This window comes from Desmodus rotundus, chromosome 4 (genome assembly GCF_022682495.2).
Source record: "Desmodus rotundus isolate HL8 chromosome 4, HLdesRot8A.1, whole genome shotgun sequence".
NCBI classification, from domain to species: domain Eukaryota; kingdom Metazoa; phylum Chordata; class Mammalia; order Chiroptera; family Phyllostomidae; genus Desmodus; species Desmodus rotundus.
In genome coordinates, this window is record NC_071390.1 from 127,907,641 (window position 1) to 127,928,364 (window position 20,724).

Consider the following 20,724-nt stretch of genomic DNA (forward strand, 5'->3'; position numbering starts at 1 on the left):
AAGTGCTCCCGCGAAAGCAACACAGCCTGTAGTCAAAGAATGAACCACAGAGTCAGAAAACAGCAAGTTAACATATGAACTTGAACAAGTGCCTTATTTTTCCTCTGACTCAGTTTCCTCATTTGTTGGTGATAGTTCCAACTTCATAGGTTTGGTGAGAGGATTAAATGAGATTATGCAAATAAATCAATTAGGATTAGCCATTTTAACTTAAATATAAGTTAGCTACTCATCGAAATAATGCCCAAGGGCAATTTTAATATAGGAAACTATTCAGTTGTCAGCTGAGTTGGCTGAAGAGCCACAGCAACGGTTATGTACAGGTATTTGTGGGCCATGAATTCCACAAGCCGGGAGGGCCAGGGCCACTGTACGGCCGCCCTGTGCTCACTGAGTACCCAGCACGACCCGCAGGCAGCGCCTGGTCATCTGCCTGCTGCTACCTGTGTACTGTCTGCAATCTTACCTGAAAGCAAACCGTCCGCTCGCACACCACATCCTAGCTCCTCCTGCCTTTGCAAGAACAGTTTCAGCAATTGTCTTCTCTCTCTTTCCTCATCAATTTTCCCCAGATCACCAGATCATTCCCACCAGCAAATAAATAAGCTGCCATATCTCCCATCTCTAACAAAAAATAAAAAAACTTTCTTGATGCCACATCCTCCTCTAGCTAACCCACTGCTTTGCTCCCCTTTATAGCAAAACACTTCAAAAGATTGACTAATTAGATGCCTCCAATTCCCCTCTTCCCATTCGTGTTCTTTCTCGAACCCACTCCGGTAAGGCCCTTGTGGGGGTCTAGTAACACTTTGTTGTTGAAACCGATGGTCAAGACTGCATTTTCATACTTGTCCTATAAGCATTTGACCCAGATTCTCCTTCCTCCCTGAAACACTTTTTTTAGTATTTAGCTCCCAGGACACCATTCTCCTCCGGTTCTCCACTGTCCTCACCAGTCTCCTCCCTCCCTGTCCCTCAGCTCCCTTATTCCCATAACCTGCATACACTGCAGCGCCAAGGATTCTTCTGCATCTGCCCGCTCCAGCCTGGTGCGCTCACCCCACCCCTGACTTTGAGTGCCTTCCCAGTCGTCCATCTCCACCCCAGGCTCCCCCTGTGAGCTCTTCTCTTGTCGGTGCAGGTGCCTATAGACCCCGTCCATGTGGACGTTCACTAGGCACCTCAACATTTCCAAGAGTGAATTTCCTATCTTCCTGCTTCTAAGTCTGTCCCTCACCTGTGTCAGGAAATAGCAAGTCTATCTGCCCAGTTACTCAGGCCAACACTTGACTAAACCATCCTTAACCTTAACTCTTCTCACACCACACACCAAATCTTCACAAAGTCTATTGACTCTACCTTCAAAGTATCTCCAGACCTGACCACTGCTCATCACCTCCCCTGCTACTCCCCTAAGCCAAACAACCATCAGCTCAGTTTTTAATGAATGTCATAACCACTCTCCTTGCTTCTGCTCTTCCCCTTTACAGGTTATCCTCAAGAAAGAGCCAGAGGAAAGTGGCAGATCATGTCATGCTTCTCAAAACCCATCCCAGAGTAAAACAGCTCACAGCCGAGCACTGGGAATCCTCGCATCCCAAGGTCTGTACTTGCTGTTTCCTCTGACCAGTGTCTTCCCCCCAGACCAGTGCATGGGTCACCCCCAGTTCCATCGGGCCTTTGCCTAAACGTGCCTCCCAGTGAGGCCTGTCCTGGCCACCAGTGACATCACTATCGCCCTTTCATATGTTGCATTTCTCCACAAAACTTGTCACCATCTCAAACTATAAATTATATTTGCATGCTATTGTTTATACCTACTAGCATATAAGCTTCAGGAGGGCAGGGTTTTTTTTCTTAATCTGTTCCCTTCACTACAGTTTCCCAGCACCTAAAACAGACCCTGAAGTCATTCAATAAATACAGTAAATGTATCTGAATAAATGAATGAATGAGAGCAGTTTGAGCCTGAGGGGGTATCTGAAATCCTAATGCATCCTCTTCACCCCAAGCAGTAATTTATGACCAAGCAATCAATGCCAGTAAACTACACAAGCTGTCAGATACCTCTACAGTCAGAATTTTGCTTACCAACACTGTATGCATTCTCATAGTTCTTGCTGGCCTACAAATGAATCTTTTCATAGTATCCAGGTCTTACCTTTTAAATTACCAAAAACAAAAATAAATTGATCTAATCATTGACAGACTTCCTGGAAAGCAGACACAGGACCCCGCACTTATAAGCAGCAGAGGGAAATTAGCCTCCACTCTGCAATCCCTTTGGATAGTCATAGAATTATAACTACACAGGTCAAAAATAAAAACAGCCTTGAAAAATCATCTAATCTTTGCTCCTTTCTTACAATTAAGGCATCTCAAGTAGATGGCATTATTTTTGCTTAAGTTCGAGGCAGAGCGCTTTTAACCTGCTCCTGTTCACTGTGAGGAGAGAGTTTTCTCTTGAGTGTCCCAGGCCTCTTTGTTCCCATTATCCCATCACCTATCCAACCTCTCCTCCCAGTAATGAAGAGTGAGGTACATGATTGGTAAGTCAGGGAAAAGTAAGAAGTTTGCAAAGCTCTCGCCTCCCTCATCATTCCTCTTCCTGGGAAGGACCGTGATATGGAGCACATGTTCTCTTCCACTTCCCCGGGCACAGGCCTGATCCACATTGGATGGGGTGTCCATCTGCCAGAACACTGCCCAACCACATGAGTGCCCCATGCTTCATCCTGGCCTCTTCTGTAAAACAATATTTTCACTGTGTCTTTACATTTGCTATTTCTCCACTTGTTCAGCACCCAGGCAGGTAAGAGGGCTATGTTTCCATTCTGGATCTCTTCAGAACCTTGAACTATCTCTAAGAAAATGTATCGTCACACCTCTGCCAGCAGTCTAATTATAACACTAACAATTCTCCTTGCCAGAATCTAAATTCTTCATTCCAGATTTTAATTTAATGCCGTCTTCCCTTTTGTACTGCATGAAAACACTGCATTCTTGTACAAATGTACATATATGTATGTGTGGCGTATGTGTACATCTGTACATCAAAGGTTTTGAGGAGTTGGTGTTCTGTGTTTCCATATACTTACAGACCTGTGAGCTAAGTCAGACTTTGTTTTAATGTCAACCATGTTAGACTTTTCCAATAGTTTCCAAATTTTAATCATTTCTGAGTTTTTGGGCTCATTTACACATGTCTGTGTTTAAGCATGATACCCCACACAAAACAGGCCCTCAGTAAATATAGGTGAAAAGAAGGAAGTTGCCTGAAACTGATATTTCAATGGGACAGCTCTCTGTTGAGAATAATGTGCCTTATACTCTCTTTTACCCTTCAGATATCTAAAGCAAATTTCTAACTTTACTTGAATATTTAGCTTGCCTTCCTGATTTCATGATGTGCTAAATCTCCCAAACCTCCAGGCTAGAAAAACAATTTCATTTTAACTTTTGCCCCTACTTCAATACGTCAATATTATTCAAGTTCTACTGATTTCTCCTTAAGAATTTCTCCTTTCTTCAAATCACCTTCAAGCCCTTATCACCTCAAACCAAAAAGCTCCAAGTACCAAGTCCAAGCTTCCCATATATAATTTCTTATTACCAAATATTGTATAAGTTGTACCAAAACATGATGTAAATTATTGCCAGGAAAACTGTTTCCATGTTCCACATTTAAAACGCCTAGGTTCTGGCAGCCAGCATCAGTTTGCAGCTTGGAGTCTCTCTGGCACCTCCAAGCCCATCACAAGTGGCAACCACCTGCAGATCACTTTGTAGCTCATGCCAAGTAACGCAGGGCAGGCACAGGCTGCAGATGACTTTGGCCTGAACCTCCCATGAGGTCTCAGAACCAATGCAGCAGGGGGCAGCTTCAGACCACACCAGAGCACCACCCGATCACCTCCACAACAACACACCCAAAGAGTAGGCTCAGCAGGCACCAGAGCCCTGCTAAAGTGAATCCTGCTTCATGGGGTCAGCCCCTGCACAACAGCTCCTCCACTGTAGTCATGGCCAGTCCTGACAACCAACTGGCATGAATGTCAACCCCTCCCATTGATGTGTCAATAGCAATCAAGGCTCAACTACAACATCCAACAGGAGGGCCCAGACAACCCACACAAAAGACACACCTAAAGCACCTGGCTCAGGTGATCAGAGAGATTGTGCCATTAGGCCCCAAAGGGCACTTACTACATAAGACTAGGAGATGTAACAGCTCTACCTAATATACAGAAATAAACACAGGGAGGCTGCCAAATTGAGGACATAAAGAAACATGTCCCAAATGAAAGAACAGGACAAAGCTCTGGAAAAAGAACTAAACAAAATGCAGACAAGCAATATGTCAGATGCAGACTTCAAAATACTTGTATCAGAGAGAACTTAAACAAATAGATAAAGGTCATAAAAAAGAAGATAGAAAACGTAAAAAAGAACAAGTCACAAATGAAGAATACCATAACAGAATAACTGAAACTAATAGATAGAGAGCAGGCTGACAGCTCAGGGTGGGGCATGGCAGTGGGGTGGAGGGATAGAGTAACAAAGGAAAAAGGACACATGGACATGGACAACAGTGTGGTGATTGTGGGGGGGGGTGGTATAAGAGAGATAAATGGTAATGGAAAACATACAATTAAAAATAATTTTAAAAAGAATGCATCAGGGAATCAACAGTAGCTTAGATGAAGTAGAGGAATAAGTCAACAATTTAGAAAACAAGATAGTAGAAGACACAATCAGAAAAGCAAAACAACAAAAAAAAGAATCCAAGTAAATGAAGTTTAAGGGGCCTCTGGACAATGTCAGGCATACCAACATTCTTATCATAAGGATACCAGAAGAAGAGAAAGAGCAAGAGATTGAAAACCAATCTGAAGAAATAACAACTGAAAACTTCCCTAACCTGGTGAAGGAACTAGCCATACAAACCAAGGAAGCACAGAGTCCCAAACAAGATGACTTCAGAGTGGCCCATCCCAAGATACATCATAATTAAAATGCTAAAGGTTAAAGACAGAAAGAGAATCTTAAAAGCAAAAAGAGAAAAGTAGTTAGTTATCTACAAGGGAGCTCCCATAAAAATGTCAGCTTATTTTTCAACAGAAACTTTGCAGACTAGAAGGGACTGGCAAAAAAAATATTTAAAGTGAGGAAAAGCAAAAACCTACAACCAAGATTACTGTATCCAGCAAGGCTATCATTTAGAATTGAGAGAGATAAAAAGAGCTTCCTTCCCGACAAGAAAAAGCTAAAAAGGAGTTCATCACCACCAGAGCAATATTATAAGAAAGGTTAAAGTGACTTCTTGAAGAAGAAAAAAAAAGATCTAAAATACAAAATGTGAATAATAAAATGGCAATAATAACTACATTACTAACAATAATTACTTTAAATGTAAATGGATTAAATGTACCAATCACAATACATAGGTTGGCTGAATGAATAAGAAAACAAAACTCTTATGTATGCTGTTTACAAGAGACTCACTTTAGAGCAAAAGACACAGACTGAAAGTAAAGGGATAGAAAAAGATATTTCATGAAAATGGAAACAAAAGAAAAGCTAGGGTATCAACACTTATACCAGACAAAATAGACTTTAAAACAAAGGTTTTCATAAGAGACAAATAAGAACCAACTAATTCTACTTGAAGTATTTATCCAGAAAAACCCAAAATACTAATTCAAAAAGATATATGCATCCATATGTTCCTTGCAGCATTAATTACAACAGCTAAGACATGGAAGCAACCTAAATGTTTGTCAACAGATGAATGGATAAAGAAGAAATGGTGCATATATACAATGGAATACGACTCAGCCGTACAAAACAATGAAATCTTGCCATCTACAACAACGTGGATGGAGCTCAAAGGTATTGTGCTGAGTGAAATAAGTCAGACAGAGAAAAACAAATACCATATGACTTCACTTATATGTGGAACCTAAAAAAATAAATGAACAAACAAAATAGAAACAAATTCATAGACACAGAAAACATTCTGATGGTTCCCTGTGGGGAGAGATGATGGGTAATGGTGAAAAAGGGAAAGAGATTAAGAAGTACAAACTGGTATTTATGAAATAGTCATGGAGAGGTAAAGGTAATACAGTCCATTTTAATAATTATATATGGTGCAGATGAGTACTAGATTTATCAGGATAATCACTTAATAAGTTATATGAATGTCTAATCACTATGCTGTATACCTGAAACTAATATTGTATGTCAGTCATAATTGAAAAATACAAAATATTTTAAATAAATAAATAATAAAATGCCTAGCCTCTACCACTTACTATCTTTGTGGTTTTGGTCCTTTAAGACTCTTTAACACATCAGTACTCACCTGTAAAAATAAGGGTAAAAGTATTTAATTCACAGGATTGTTGTAAAAATTAAACGGCCTAATCTAAAATGCTCAGAACACTGTCTGGCACATAGTGCTCAATAAATGTTAAGTATTAATATTACCGTGTTATTCTCTCTGAATAGTGTAAGTAGCTGTCATTACTTTAGGCCAAAAGTTGCTTGAAAGACCATGTGCTAACAACATCCTCTCACTTTACAAGTAAGAAAATGAAATTCAGAGAATAGGTAACTTAAGTGCATCAAAACTTAACTTTGATGTTTAAGGCCCTCTGCACTCTATCCCTAATTCCTTCTCAACACCATCTATTAGCCTATCGAAAACATTCTAATCTGCCTTCATAGCTCTGCTCTACTGTATCCCTCAGGGTAAAAGAACTGGTGCTTTTCCTTCATCTATGCAAGTTCAACCCATCCCCTCCGGTTTATTTCAAGCCCCATCTTTTCCAAAAAAATCTTCCCTGCTAACATGTCCAGAATACAGCCCTCCTGGTCTAAACTTCCTTATTCTCACTGTCGTACACCGTCTGTATGAAAGTTATAAAAGTCTCTATGGAAGAAAATTATATGCTTATGTCTTGTCCTTAGAGAGATTTTTATGCTCTTTGGGACAGACACGTGGTATCTTAACTGTGTTTAAATGTTCTCAGTGTACATCAGTCTTTAGGGAAAAACAAAATCAATGATTATTTTTGGAAGTGGGAATTCTTGGGACGGAGGGCTCTCACAGAATAGCACTGTGGCCCATGCTCTGGGATCCTCCTAACTCCTTCACGCATTCAGTCACACATGCTCACAGCTGAGGACAGGAAGTTTGGTATCTTTCGAAGCATGCTGTAAAATGATACACAACTATCTCCAAGGGATACTAGAGGTCCCCAGCACATTTTGAAAAACCACACTATGGAACAGTTCAGAGAACAAAAGTGTTCGGTAGTACAGTCAACACTGCGAGGACCTGGAGTGACTGCAGTACAAACCTCCCACATCTAACAGCAATCTTTAGCTGATCTAAATAATTCCAAAGCCACCCCCGGTACACAGATTATCGGGATACCGTGATTGCTGCAATGTGGCTTTCATCCGAGGCAAGGAAGGGAGTAAGGAAGCACTAAGGTCTGGAGTCAGAAAGCACTGTGTTTGAATTCTGGTTGGTTTCAAACTGATACACTCTTTGGTATCCTGCAAGCAAGTTATGAAAAGTAAGGCTCAGAGAAGTCATCTGTAAAATAGGGACAATAATAGGAATCAAACAAGGTAAGTCTCATACAGGGCTTGCCTAATAACATTTCAAAAAATGAAAAATTAGTTGATGTTATCACCACCATCACCATCATCATCCTCTAGTTAGAGCTACAGAAACATGAAGTCAGTTTCAGATTCCTTCCACCCCAATACCCCTCAGGCCTCCGTCCCCACTGTATCCCCAACCCCACCTCATGTTTCTGATGCGGTTAGAAGAGACTGCATATCAATACAGGGCCTCAAGTCCAGGCTGGCTGTCACACCCCACGGTCTGTTACCCAACCCATAGACTGGGATTCCCTCCCAACAATCGGCTGATTGCTCTGTTATGAAAAGGCAGTTCACACAGGCAATTTCCTTTATCAGGTATAAATTCTCAGTATGCAACAATCTGGCCACAAGAATAAAATCAAATAAGCATTTTCAAGATCTGCTAAAGAAGTAGCTCCAACAACAACATTTCCAAATCCTGAGCCAAAGGAAAGGGAATGACTTTCATCAGAAACGACAGGAGCCAGCTGCTCCAGGAAAAATGTGAGCAGGGTGAAGAGTGGACCTCAGAAAGGGCACTGCACACCACAGGGCTCACCAAGGCCGTAAACACTAACAGAGAAGGGGGCACATCTTCTCTCGAAGGCAATTAAAAATTAATCGTGACACATGCTGAACTTTTGAATACAGCCAGATTCTGTGTCCTCACTTCATCTCCTCTAGGTCGAGAAACTCTTTGATGTTTTTTTTTTTTAGTTGCAAACCCATTTTCATAGTCAAAGAGTTTTTAATCAACCTATTCGAGGAAAAAAACAAAAAGGTGTTTTGAGGATTATTCTGGTGGGCAGGGCAGGGGAGAGCAATGGGGGAGGGGGAAATGGGGACAACTGTAATTGAACAACAATGACAAAATTTTAAAAACTAAATACATATTAATAAAATTTAAAAAAAGAAAGAAGAATTGTACACTTAAAAATTCTCCTCATTTTTGTAATCTGAGTTTTTTGTAAACAACTGTTGCAACTGCACAATGTTTATTTCACGAGAGTCGTTTAGGAAAGAACAGCTCATTCTTTACTGTTCCGGAATATGAAATCAGGTAAGAAAAGATCTTTCAAGAAACTTTTTAAAAGCCTGAAGAAAAATATTAGTTTTAAAACACCACAAATATTTTTGTTTTTTGCTACATCTAAAGGTAGTCAAATAATCAATAGGATAACAAGTAGAAGAGAATTACTTTTTTAAGTAAGGCCCAAATGCCAAAATTTTAACGTTCCAATCTCAGTTTTTAAAGAAGCACTTCTATTTGCTGTATTTATCATCTTGCAGACTCAAGAGCTATATTAGGCATTCTAAAAATTAATACTTCTCATACATCTTACAATTGGTTGATGTATAATACTTTTAAAGGCTAATTTGAGTCCAGAATTTAAAGCCAGGAAAATCAGCATTTGCCTCCAGGGCCAAAGGCTGGGGAAAATATGACAGATAAGAAATGCGGATAGCATTTTTAAAGACTTTCACTGAAACATTACTTGCGATAATTATATTTTCCAAATCTAAAACACTCTGACTCACGGTTTAACAAAAGTATGAGAAACTGGGACAGTCCGCTAGGCCACTGGATTAGTTTCCCATCGCTGCTGTAACAAATTACCACAAACTTGGTGACTTAAAACAACATGAATTTGTTTTGCCATAGTTCTAGAGGTCAAAAGTCGGAAATTATTCACACAGGGCTAAGATCAAGGTGTCAGCGGGGCTGCATTTCTTCTAGAAGCTCTAGTAATAATCTGTTTGCTTGCCTTTTTCAACTTCCAGAGGCTGCCTGCATTTCCTATCTCATGGTTCCCTTCCCCCACCTTCAAAACCAGCAACATCCACCACATCTTTCTTACATTGCCATCTTTTTCATCTATCTCTTTCATTTATAAGGACTACCCCTGGATAATCCAGGATAACCTCTCTATTTTTAAGGTCAATTAATCAGTAACCTTATTCCACTGCAAACTTAATTCCTCTTTGCCGTGTAATGTAACATTCACAGGTTCCAGGGATTCAGAAGTGCACATCTTTGGAGCCATTGTTCTGCCTACAGCAGCCACCAGTTCCCATGCAGTGTGCTGGGAAGTCCTCACATCTGTGGCACTATTGCACATGTGAGCCACCCCAGCATCCCTCCCACACTCCATGCCAATTGTCCCTCAAGTTAACCATCCCACACTCCACACTAAGTCCCTATAAGTCAAGGGTTGAATATCTCAACTGAGGCCAATCGGAACTCTGCATCCCTGACCATGGTGAATGGTTCAAGAATAAGCTTATGCCTCAAGCTAGGTAACAAATAAAAGCCCAACCAGGAACATTCCTAGAGCCGTCAAAAAATAAGGGTTCTGTCTAGTGGGATGAAAGGTAGAATGACAGCCTAGAGCCGCTGATGACAGTATTTGCTACTACTTTGTCAGCAACTGGTGGGGGGGTGATGCAGACATGGCCATCTAATCCTAACAGAGACATAAAGTGAACATAGAGGGAAAATGAGGAAGGAAGGAAGGAAGGAAGGAAGGAAGGGAGTTAGTTAGTTAGTTCATTCAAAGATTGAGAGATTGATTCCTGACATCATTCTCAGTTCTCAGATCCAGCTGTACCTGACTTTGATCACCTGATCAATTTTGTTTTCCTAACCAGTGTCCACTTGGTTCCTGTTTCTTGCATTCAAAGGGGTCACGATTAATATAAGAATTTCCTCTCAAAGAAATGGAAAGAAGAAATTTTAGTAAATAAGGTGAACAGGAGAGAAAGAATTGAGTCTGGTATACCCACAATATAGGTAAGGGGGAATTACACGGAGTAGCTGTTTTTGCATCACTCCTTACTCAACTCTCTTCCTCTACCACTACAGCCCTATGAATTAAGCAACACCTCATTATCAACAGAAAGATAATACATGAAAACAGAACTCTCAAAGAGCTGTCACATGGTGAAGTGAGTGAGTTTACAAGTCCACGGCACAGAAAATTAAAGTCCCTGGAAATTCATGTTGTCAGGCAGACCTGTCAAAAATGCAGGGATTAGAATGAAATGGAGCTCCCTGAGTAAAAGTGTTTTTAAAAAAGCACAATACTAAGACATACCACGAATACTATTATTTTAGTTTGCTTACCATGTTCCAGAATTGTATAAGTCCTTTACGGTTGTACAAAGTAAGCAGTAGTAGTATGCCTGTGTTACACACAAGAAAGTGATGCTTTCCGAGATTAAAGTCATCGGCAAGGCGGTGGTGGAGTCAGGGTTTTACACCACAGGGTGAACAGTCTGTGCCCCTGACCATCTAAGGGAGGAAAGGCGATGAGTACTAATAGGAACTCTACTGGATATATACCACGTAGGGTGAGATCAAGGAATGGACTCTACATGTAAAAGAGAGAAGTTTTTACACATAAAGAAATAGAATTCAAATCATATGAATAATAATTTCAATCATTCCTTTTATTTGTTGGCATGTGTGCATATAAAAATATATGTACTACATATGAAGAAAATTATAGGAAATGTGATTTGATATCTAAGACTACGGTATTTGAAGAGTCATAGATTTAATCCTACTTACTTCCTACAAAGTTTCCTAAGTATTATTTACGATTTATCAGTCACTTCAAGAACGAGATAGACTGTTGCATGCCGCTCACAATTTGTTCCAAATTCCATAAAGGTTCATCATGCTGAATTTGTGGCAATCATTTTTATAAATAGGAGACTGACATTTTACCACAAAATCTTTCCTAGGAATTTACAGTTAGTCAGCAAAGTCATGTAAACGTATTTGGAAAATTAGGGTGAATCAGTTACATGTGGGAACAGAGATTTCAAAGTGAGGAAACTCTCCCCACACATTGCTGTCCATTCTAAATACACAAGTCTCAAGTCCTATCCCATGATGCGGAGGGGTCTTCTCACGGTACAAATAAAATGACAAGACATTTTAATAGCATAATTGTCCATCCTTTTAGGTACTTGATAACCAGAAAAATAATTAATTCAGCCCCTCTTTCAGAGATTGTAGAACCAAATATTTAAAAATCATTTTCAAATTTCAAGAAGACTAGAGACAACACTAATGTAGAATTAATATTTTTAAATCAATATGTTCATAGATTGCTAGTGGGAGTTCAGGTCATACAAACATTTTCTAAAGCCGTTTATTAAAATGTATCATGTTAACTTGGTTTTACTCAGTCATCAACTTCCAGGTCTCTGTCCTAAGCAGCCATTTGAACAGCAGAGGAGGGTCTGCAGACAACAGAGCCCAGCAACATTCGTTGTCCTGAGGAAACAAATACCACTAGGAAAATGATCACATAAATTAGGGTTTTTCAGTATGATGGGATTAAAATGACATTTGCAAGGAGTTTTTAATGATAGAGAAAATTATACTAAAATATTAAACAAAACAAAAACAGGTATACAAAAAACACACAATCTGTACACTCTGAATAATATGCTAAATGGTAACAACAGTTTTGTCTTTGGGATGATTGTCAAAAATCTTGGAAATACAGAAAAATTAAAGAAGATGATTATAATAGGCATATGTAAAACTTCTATAATCAGCAAAAACTCATTAATTAAAAGAATATTTCAATAATTTATAAAAGCAGAAATTGCACAGCTTAGGAGAAGAAGCTGATCTCTGAAGTAGCGGGATGCTGGAGAGAGGGCCCCTGCAATTCTGGTGCTGGCAATCCTGTCTGAGGAAGCCTTAGAGTTTTATCTCAGTCACCACTGTCAATATATCCAGTCCAAGTGATAGAACCAAACTCTTCATATTGAAGTCATGCATGATTTTACCAGACAATTGGGAACTGTCCCTAATGGATTTCCAAGGAAATCTGGGTTGGCTACCCACAAGCAAAGAATATTTACAGATAATCATCCTGGAAGCAGAAGTGACCTTGAAGATTTCTTAACATTTCTGAGCAATATCATTACTTAGTTAAATGACAAGGGCAAACACTGAAAGTATGTGAAGAAATACTTCAGATAAATAGCAATAGTAAGTTATGGGTGATAGATAACATGCCGAATTTAATAACATCTTCACCTAAGAAGCAGAAATGTTAACCATTATGATGCTCCATGGAGAGATGGGAGCTGAAGCAGTTAAGTGCATGATCTTTAATTACAAGGAAGAATAATGGCTTGGGTAGCTAAAATTCTAAATTTTACAGAGGGTTTGTTTAACCCTTCTTTGAACCACACCCTTTAGCACTGCTGCTGACAAACTGGGTTTAGATTTAAATCTCAGCTAATTTTATTTCCCCTAATGCCAACAACAGAGCAGATGACCCCAAGCAGACTTCAGTGTGAAATTAGTAGGCATTCAAAACTTGCATATAATTCAATTCAATTTGCCAAATAATTATGAAGTACAAAAAGGGAAAGTGCATAAAAACCAACAAGCCTAGGTCCCTGAGTTTTGTGAAGTGAAAAGATCAGTCACAAGAAGCCTTGACAACACTGAATAATTGTATAGCCACTGTTGCCATCCTTGTTTCTTGTGGACCAGTTAAACCTGGAGAGTGACACAGAACAAGAGCAATTTGAACAGTTTTTGAAGAGCAAAAAGAACAATTTCTTTTAAATAAAAGAAATTCAGAACACACATAAATCCCAGTGTGACTAAACTCTGCTTGCTAGATTTATTCATTGAATAAAAAATATTTGACGCCCTGGCTGATGTGGCTCAGTGGACTGAGTGCCAGCCTGCAAACCAAAAGGTCACAGGTTCAATTCCCAGTGAGGACACATGCCTAGGTTGCAGGCCAGGCCCCCAGTAGGGGGTGCTCAAGAGGCAACAACACACTGATGATTCTCTTCCTCTCCTTCTCCCTCCTTTTCCCTCTCTAAAAATAAATAAATAAAATCTTTAAAAAATATATTTGAGTAGCCACAAAGTACCAAGCCCTGCTTTACTAGGGATACAGCAGTCATCAAGACAAAGTCTTTGCTCTCATGAGGTTACACTAGAGGAAACACTCACTATATGCCAAGGACTAGGTGAAGTGACTCACACTAATCCTTGAAAACCAAATAAATACCTGCAAATTACTAAACTAGTTCTCAGTAAACTGTATATTTGAGAGAACAAGATTAGCAACTTTATTTTGTTAAGAATGAAATGCAATTGAATTTGAAGCTAGGAAGCAGAAATAGGCATGGAAAGATGAATACACCCCAATTCCAAGAGAAGGGGTGATGAAAGAAAGATAGCTTGACATCAAAGGATCACAATGATTTTTCCTTTAATGATGCTCAGGCAAGCTCAGAATGGTCACTAATGAAATGAACTGACTCAGAGAATTCTTTTTCGGATGCTCCAATTTCTACAGAACTATGATTATTTTCTAAGCCACATGTGTCACAGAGCAAGCCTCCTTCCCCAACCATGGCAGCCAGCCAGCTGCCCACAATTATCCTAGACCTCTTACCAAGGCCATATTCTGAGTCAGAAATGAAAGAACTAACTGATATGCCATAAAAATACACCTACACACATATATATAGTGCATATACATTCATACATGCATATAAGTGCTTATGTATGGGTGTATGTAAGTATACAGAGGTCTAAATAAGTAGGTAAGTGTTTCTTCCCCGGTTGACGAAAGAGGAGAGAACTAGATCACAGTTCAAAACCTATTTGACCATTTTCTCTAGGGTGAATCATACTTGCCTACATACAAAGAGGGCATTTTCCCACTGGGTAGCAAGAGAAGGAAAGAAGCAACATCCCTATAACACACTATATAAGTGATACATTTATACATATTCTTTCCTGCCCCCATGACAAACTGCCTTCTTTCTACCTTTTGGGTTGGCCAAAAAGTCCGTTTAGCTTTTTCCATAAAATAAAAGACATATTTTTCATTTTCACCAATAACTTTATTGATTTTGATATTTTGAGTATGTCCGCTATTTCCTGCTATTCGCTTCTAGTAGGTAGAGGCCAGGGGTGCTGCTAAACATCTTCCAATGCATAAGACAGCCCCACAGCAAAGAATTATTTAGCCACAGTGTTAATAGTACCAAGAAACTTCGCAAACTCCTTTTAGCAGATTTAATCAGTTGTAGCACCTTCTCCATACACTGCACAAATCTTTTTCTGCATCTCAGTTGTCTTCTCACCTTTCTTGAAGTAATAAAGCATAATAGACCAAAAATGTTGTGTATTTTCTTCTACATTCAATGTTAAACTGGTTGCACAAAACCCACCAGTTTTGATGTGTTTTTTTTAATGCACACTGATATGACAGCTGTCACAATAGACTCTAACAAAAGTGTTTCAAATGAAGTTTAAGACAACTAAGCACTACTAGAGCCATCAGACGGAACTTTTTGGCCAACCTAATAAATAAAAGCCTTTCTAGTCTATAGAAGCATATCAAATATATATATATTTTTTAATTGGTTTCCTAAGCCAGATACTAAAGAGCACGTATTGTAGGACTCCATTTATAAAAAGCACACACAATAAAACCTAGCAAAATTAATTGATTCTGTTGGAAGTCAAGAGAGTAGTTACCCTTCATGAGGGGACAGTGGCACAAGCACTAGCAATGTCCTCCTTATTGGTCCAGGTACTTGGGAGTGTCCCCTTCATGAAGAATCAGCACGGTATACACTCATGTGCACTCTCCTGCATGCATATTGTACTTCAATGGAAAGTCATTCTAACATTTAGCTTCCTAATAATTTATGCCTTGTCACTAACTTATATTGCTCTCTTCCTGCGACATTACATTACCTAGAAATTATTCAGAGTCGTGGAATTTTCTCTAGCAACAAATATAAATTGATTAATTCTATAAAACTCATTAGTCTTTCCTAACTAGATAATTGATCAAATAGAACCTCTGGGCAGTCTTATAAGATCACTTTTAAATCAATTATTGGATAGAAAGTTAATTATATTAGAGGTGTGCTTCTTACCAAGTTCCCCTATTAGCAAATCCTTTACCCGCAGGGACAGGGGAGAGAAGCCTCATTATTGTACATTAGACTTTTTAAAAATATACTTTCAAATCCTACACCTTTGGTATCATAAGACTTGAGTTAAAATCTACTTTTATCTTTATTTTTTTCTCTTCACTCCACCTGAAAATGGTAAATTAAAATGATATTCATTAAGGAGAGAAATCTCAACAAGCTAAGGAACTTGGAAGCAAGCAAATCTCAAGCAACACAACTGAAGAGCACCCTGTCCTCCTCGCTTTCATACTGCTACTCACCTCCCTCCTACCGAATTTTAAGCACCCCTGTACTGCTTTCTTCCCCGAAGAAAAGGGCTACCAAAGAAATTTGTAGTAACAAACGCACTGGACCAAAGTCTAACCCAGGTGTCTTACATGACAGCACGATGATTCTATCTGAAAATTTAATCAAAGCAATAGTTTTTTTTTTTCCTTCAGTAGAAAGGGTTATCTTAAAAGAGTTTTTTAATTTACATATTGAAAAGTTGGGATGTTTCAGTAACAGAATGTTTACATAGTACTAAAAGTAAAACAGCGTTCTTTTCCTTATTACTAGTTTGCGAATTAGTTAAAAGAAAAAACAAAAAACCCCACAAAACCTTCTTTAAAGCGATATATATTGATGGCTGAGTGCTATCAACTACAAATGACAAATTTGTAGACACTGTTTTTTGAATGCAGTTCTCTGTCACTCTCTCCCCCTCTGTGCTGCTCTTACTATGAAGGTTTAAGCTTGGGGAAGTGTTCCAACAATGTTAAGCAGTGCGTAGAAAGGCTGATACACAGCTACATACAGATATACAGCTAATCTGGAGCTGGATCTTGGGGTCCCCCCATTAGTTTACAAGTACAGAATTCCTAAACCGCCACCACCCACCCCCAGCTCTCTACTATGTACTACAGTAGATAACTATGTAGCCTGTCAAACTTCATTTTCTTTAAGTCTAAAATGGCACAATAGTGTCCATAATTTATAGTTTGGTTGCAAGAATTAGATGACATAATGCACAAAAAGCAATCAACACTGCCTGGCACATAGCACATGAGCAATGACTTGTAATTATGTTTACAGTAATAAAAACTCTTCGTCTGAAGGATGACTTTACGATATCACTTGACAAACACAGAGTTTACAGACTAATACTCTGCCAAAAAGAAAAATTATCTCTTACAGTAACCCAAGTTAAATGTGTGTAAAAAGGCTTTGAGTGGAGTATGGCTCCTTGCCAGATGACTTTCAGTCTCTGAATGCAGAACAAATATATTTTATGAACAGGTCCAAAAAAGACCATGGACTTCGGAGCGACCTGTTACAAGTCACTTACACTCTCTGAGTCTCAGTCTCCTCACCCATAAAATGGGAATCATAACCCCACTGTCAGGTAATACGGAGGTTTTCGATTTTATGTGCAGAAGGCCTGACGGTATCTTGCACATCAATAGGGAATCATTTTAAAGTAGATGGAATAAGGGAATTCATCAGAGGTTTTATTCAAAGCTGGAAAATTTTTAAGAGAAAAATTTCCATCCTCTGTACTTCATCTTTCCCTCCTGTGTAGCATTCTTACACTTTGTCTTGTGCTCTAATCAGTTGTGCTTCTCCTAAGGCTACACAGGTTGATCTGATTTTATTTCTCTCCATGTCTTCTTTCAGCCCCACATTGCTGTCCTAGAACCTACCAGTGGCTTTTCAAATAGTAATAAAATGATTCCTAAAAAGTCCAACTGCAGGAGACTTTTTACTCTAACTCAGCCTGAGGAACATGGGATTCTCCTTCAGAAAGAGGAAGACAACAGAAATGTTCCTAGACTACAAATCAATTTTTTTTTTTTTAACATCAATGTATGGATGCCTCTCAAGCACCCCCTACTGGGGATCTGGCCTGCAACCCAGGCATGTACCTGACTGGGAATCGAGCCAGTGACCCTTTGGTTCACAGGCCGGCACTCAATCCACTGAGACACACCAGCCAGGGCTACGAATTAATTTTCTAACCACAGGAGAAATTTCAGAAACAATATTTTGCTTAGCTTACTTCATTTCCTACTTGCTGCTAAGATAAGAGTGACATCTGAGAACAGGTCTTACCTATTTGCACCATTTCTTCATTACCAGCCTGGAAAGGTGGGGGGAAAGAAAGAAAAAGAAACAGTTACTGGGTTTCATCTTATCACTCTGTGTGCTTTATTTCTACCATTAACGCTTTTCAGGAGCTAGCTAATCAGGAGATTCAGGAGACTGGGACTGGTGCCTTTTAAAGGCTGCACCTGGGTTTGTAGAAGGTTCTTGCACGGTGAGCAAGAGCCAAATCAGTAACAATTCAGAGAAGGGAATTGTTTGCCCATTTTTATTTCAACTAAACATTTATGAAGTTAGCAAAATTAAATACTGGCACTCAATATTTTTTCTGAAAACTCCAGATACTGGGTCAGGATCAGAAAACAGTCTCTATATTACACGTGCGAAAAGAAGCCTTAAAGGGGGGGGGGCTGACTTATCAATTTGAAGTCAAGAATAGACAATTCTATACTTTTTACCCTATGTTCAGACCAGGCACACCGGAGAAGCTACAAAAACTTACAGACGCATTCTATACCCAAAGCCCCACCAGCCCTGTGCTGATGTGAATTACTACAAATGGCTGGGCTCGTGCAGCTCAGCCTTCTGAAGGACTCTTCTGAGAGCATCAGGCTTCACCTTGAGTCTCCGAGGGGTGGGGGCTGGGCCAAAAAGAAACAGAGCTGCACTCTGCTTTAAAGAGGAGGAGCTGTGCAGAGGGGGAGGGGAGAAAAGCGGCCGGCGCCTCCAGCCAGTGCCCAGGAAAATGCAGGGCAGGAAACGTCCCCAGCCCCCTCCCCAACTGTCAAACCCCAGCCCCGCCGCAGCCCTCCCAAGACACGTGTCTACTGGATCGCTCCCGGTCCGACCCAAGGACTTCCTGAAACCCCCGCCTCCGGCTGCCCGAAAAAGCTGTGAGTCAGTGAGTAGAGAAAAGCCCCGCGAAGCCGACTCCGGCTGCAGCCAACGGAGCCCTGGGATCCCGGTCCCAGGTCCAGAACTTCATTCAAGCGCCCCAGCCTGCCCTCCGGAAAGGGGAAGCCCGGATGGGCCGGCGAGGATGCGAATGGGCTGCAGTTTGCCACCAGGAATTATCACGAATGCCGCAAAGTGGCGGGGCCCTAGGTGTGACAAGCCGGGGCTCCCGGAGAGCAAGTCAAAACCGCTCGTGCAATTCAACCCCCCACCCCAAAAAGCCCCGCGCGCTGCGCCCAGCACTCAAAACTTCGTTCCTGAACGCACAAGATAACGGGGAAGGGTGGGAGGGGGAGGAGGAAAGAGAGGAGGGGAAAGAGGGGAGGAACTTTTTCGGGAAAAGGTTGGGTTTGAGTTTTTTATTATTATTTTCCACTTACTTGTCCATCAGCTGAAGTCCTAACCTGTACCAGAGCGGCTGCTATCAACCAAAGTGACAGGAGAACCATCACGAGTCGAGTTCACTTTTCAACTACTGGGCAAAGCAAGTGCCCAGAGCACACCCCCCCAAAATAAGTTTCTTTTAAAAAAAATTAAAAAGAAAAAATGCAGAATTAAAAAAAACGGATCTTCTGTGCTTTGCTTCAATGAAAATGAAATTTGAGCTCTGAGACTGGCCCCCTCTGCTCTGCAGTTCTTCCCACTTCACCTTCTCACCCCGTCCTCCCAAACGGAGTGAGCAGGAGCGAGAAGGTGCAGCGAGCCCGGCACGGGCTGCGCCGGGAGAGGGGGAAGGGAGTGGGGCTTCCACTATCTCTGCCCAGAGCGGCTTTTCCTAGGCTTTTCGAGCACCATGGGTCCCTAAGGTTAGCGCGGAGAATGCTTGGGTCCCCGGGAGTACAGCAGGGGGAAGTATTAGCGAGGCAGACGTGCGAGCGGGAGCGGGAGAAAGAGGCAGGGAGAGGGCGACTCCGCCGCGCGCACCGCACGGAGGTGGGGGCGGGAGGAGCCGAGCGGAGGAGGAGGAGGCAGGCGGAGGAGGTGGGAGGGGTGGGCCGCACGCCGGCTCCGGTGGCTGGCGAGGCGGCCGTCTGCTGGCGGAGGGCGACCCGCAGGGTGCTAATAAGGAGGCCAGAGCCCCCCCGGGCGGCTCCTCCCGCGGAGGCGCCCACGTCACCCCGGGCCGGGGCCCGCGCCCCCCGCCTGCGCCCGCGGCGGCCCTCGCAGGAGGACCGGGAGGGGAGGAGGGACCGCTCGGGCGGGCGGGCGGCCGCGGGCAAGGTCGGGGTTTGAAACCGCGCGGGGGCTTGGGTGGTCGGTGCTCGACCCACCACCCCCGGATCCTCTCCGTCCCCGCGGGATGGGCGAAGGGAGGCGGAGGTCCGGGGCAGAGACCGGTCCCACTGCTGGGACAGGCGTTGAGTTAATTATAGGAAGAGGAAGGGTCCTGGGCTGTATAACATTCACCTCGTCCAGCGTGCTCTGCCACCGCAGAGCACCTCTGGCACTGCCAGGTCTTCAGGGCTTGGTTATCTCCCCTCCAGACACCAGTCACCTCCCCCATTTGGTGGGGGTGGTCCCTGCCCCCTTTAAGTTCTTGTTTATGCTTCATTCGTTTATATTAATTTCAAAAGATACTATGCCTCTTCCTTGACTCACTGGCTGCTTCTGTTTATCACTAGAGTACACAGGCCTCAGCGTCTCTTCCTCTCCCCAAGATTAACTTATCAGATGATTTTGCCCACTGTGGCCCAGCACTTCCAGGGAGTGGATCACACCAACCTGAGCTCAAGAGACCGACCGGAGATGAGGTTGCTGGAATGCAAACCCAGGTCCATTCTCTTGGGGTGAACTCCTGAGGGTGCTTTCCAGGGAACAGAGGGATGGAAAAGGGCTTTACATATCTCAGACCTCCACTGACCAGTTTCTAACAAACACGCCCTCCCAAAAACAGACCATAAAAGAGGAATGATTAGGCACAAATTAAACTATTAGCTTTGTGACTTCAACTGCAGAGAGTCTTGCAAGGAGCCTACCCAAAATAAAATATATACAAGCTAAAGTTTGTTTTGCTAAGGGATACTTCTATTAAGTCAT

General features: G+C 41.5%; 1 protein-coding gene across 1 annotated transcript in view; it reads right to left on the bottom strand.

The window, feature by feature from the left end:
* ADAMTS3 (ADAM metallopeptidase with thrombospondin type 1 motif 3) overlaps positions 1-19,581 on the bottom strand; it is a 229,285-nt gene extending 209,704 nt beyond the window's left edge. Inside the window, exons 1-2 of the mRNA XM_024577370.3 lie at positions 19,068-19,581; positions 17,743-17,770 (exon numbers count right to left, since the gene is read on the bottom strand). Coding sequence (XP_024433138.2) covers positions 17,743-17,770; positions 19,068-19,136 — 97 coding nt within the window. The 5' untranslated portion in view covers positions 19,137-19,581. The remainder of the gene's footprint in view (positions 1-17,742; positions 17,771-19,067) is intronic.
* Positions 19,582-20,724: the final 1,143 nt, after the last annotated feature.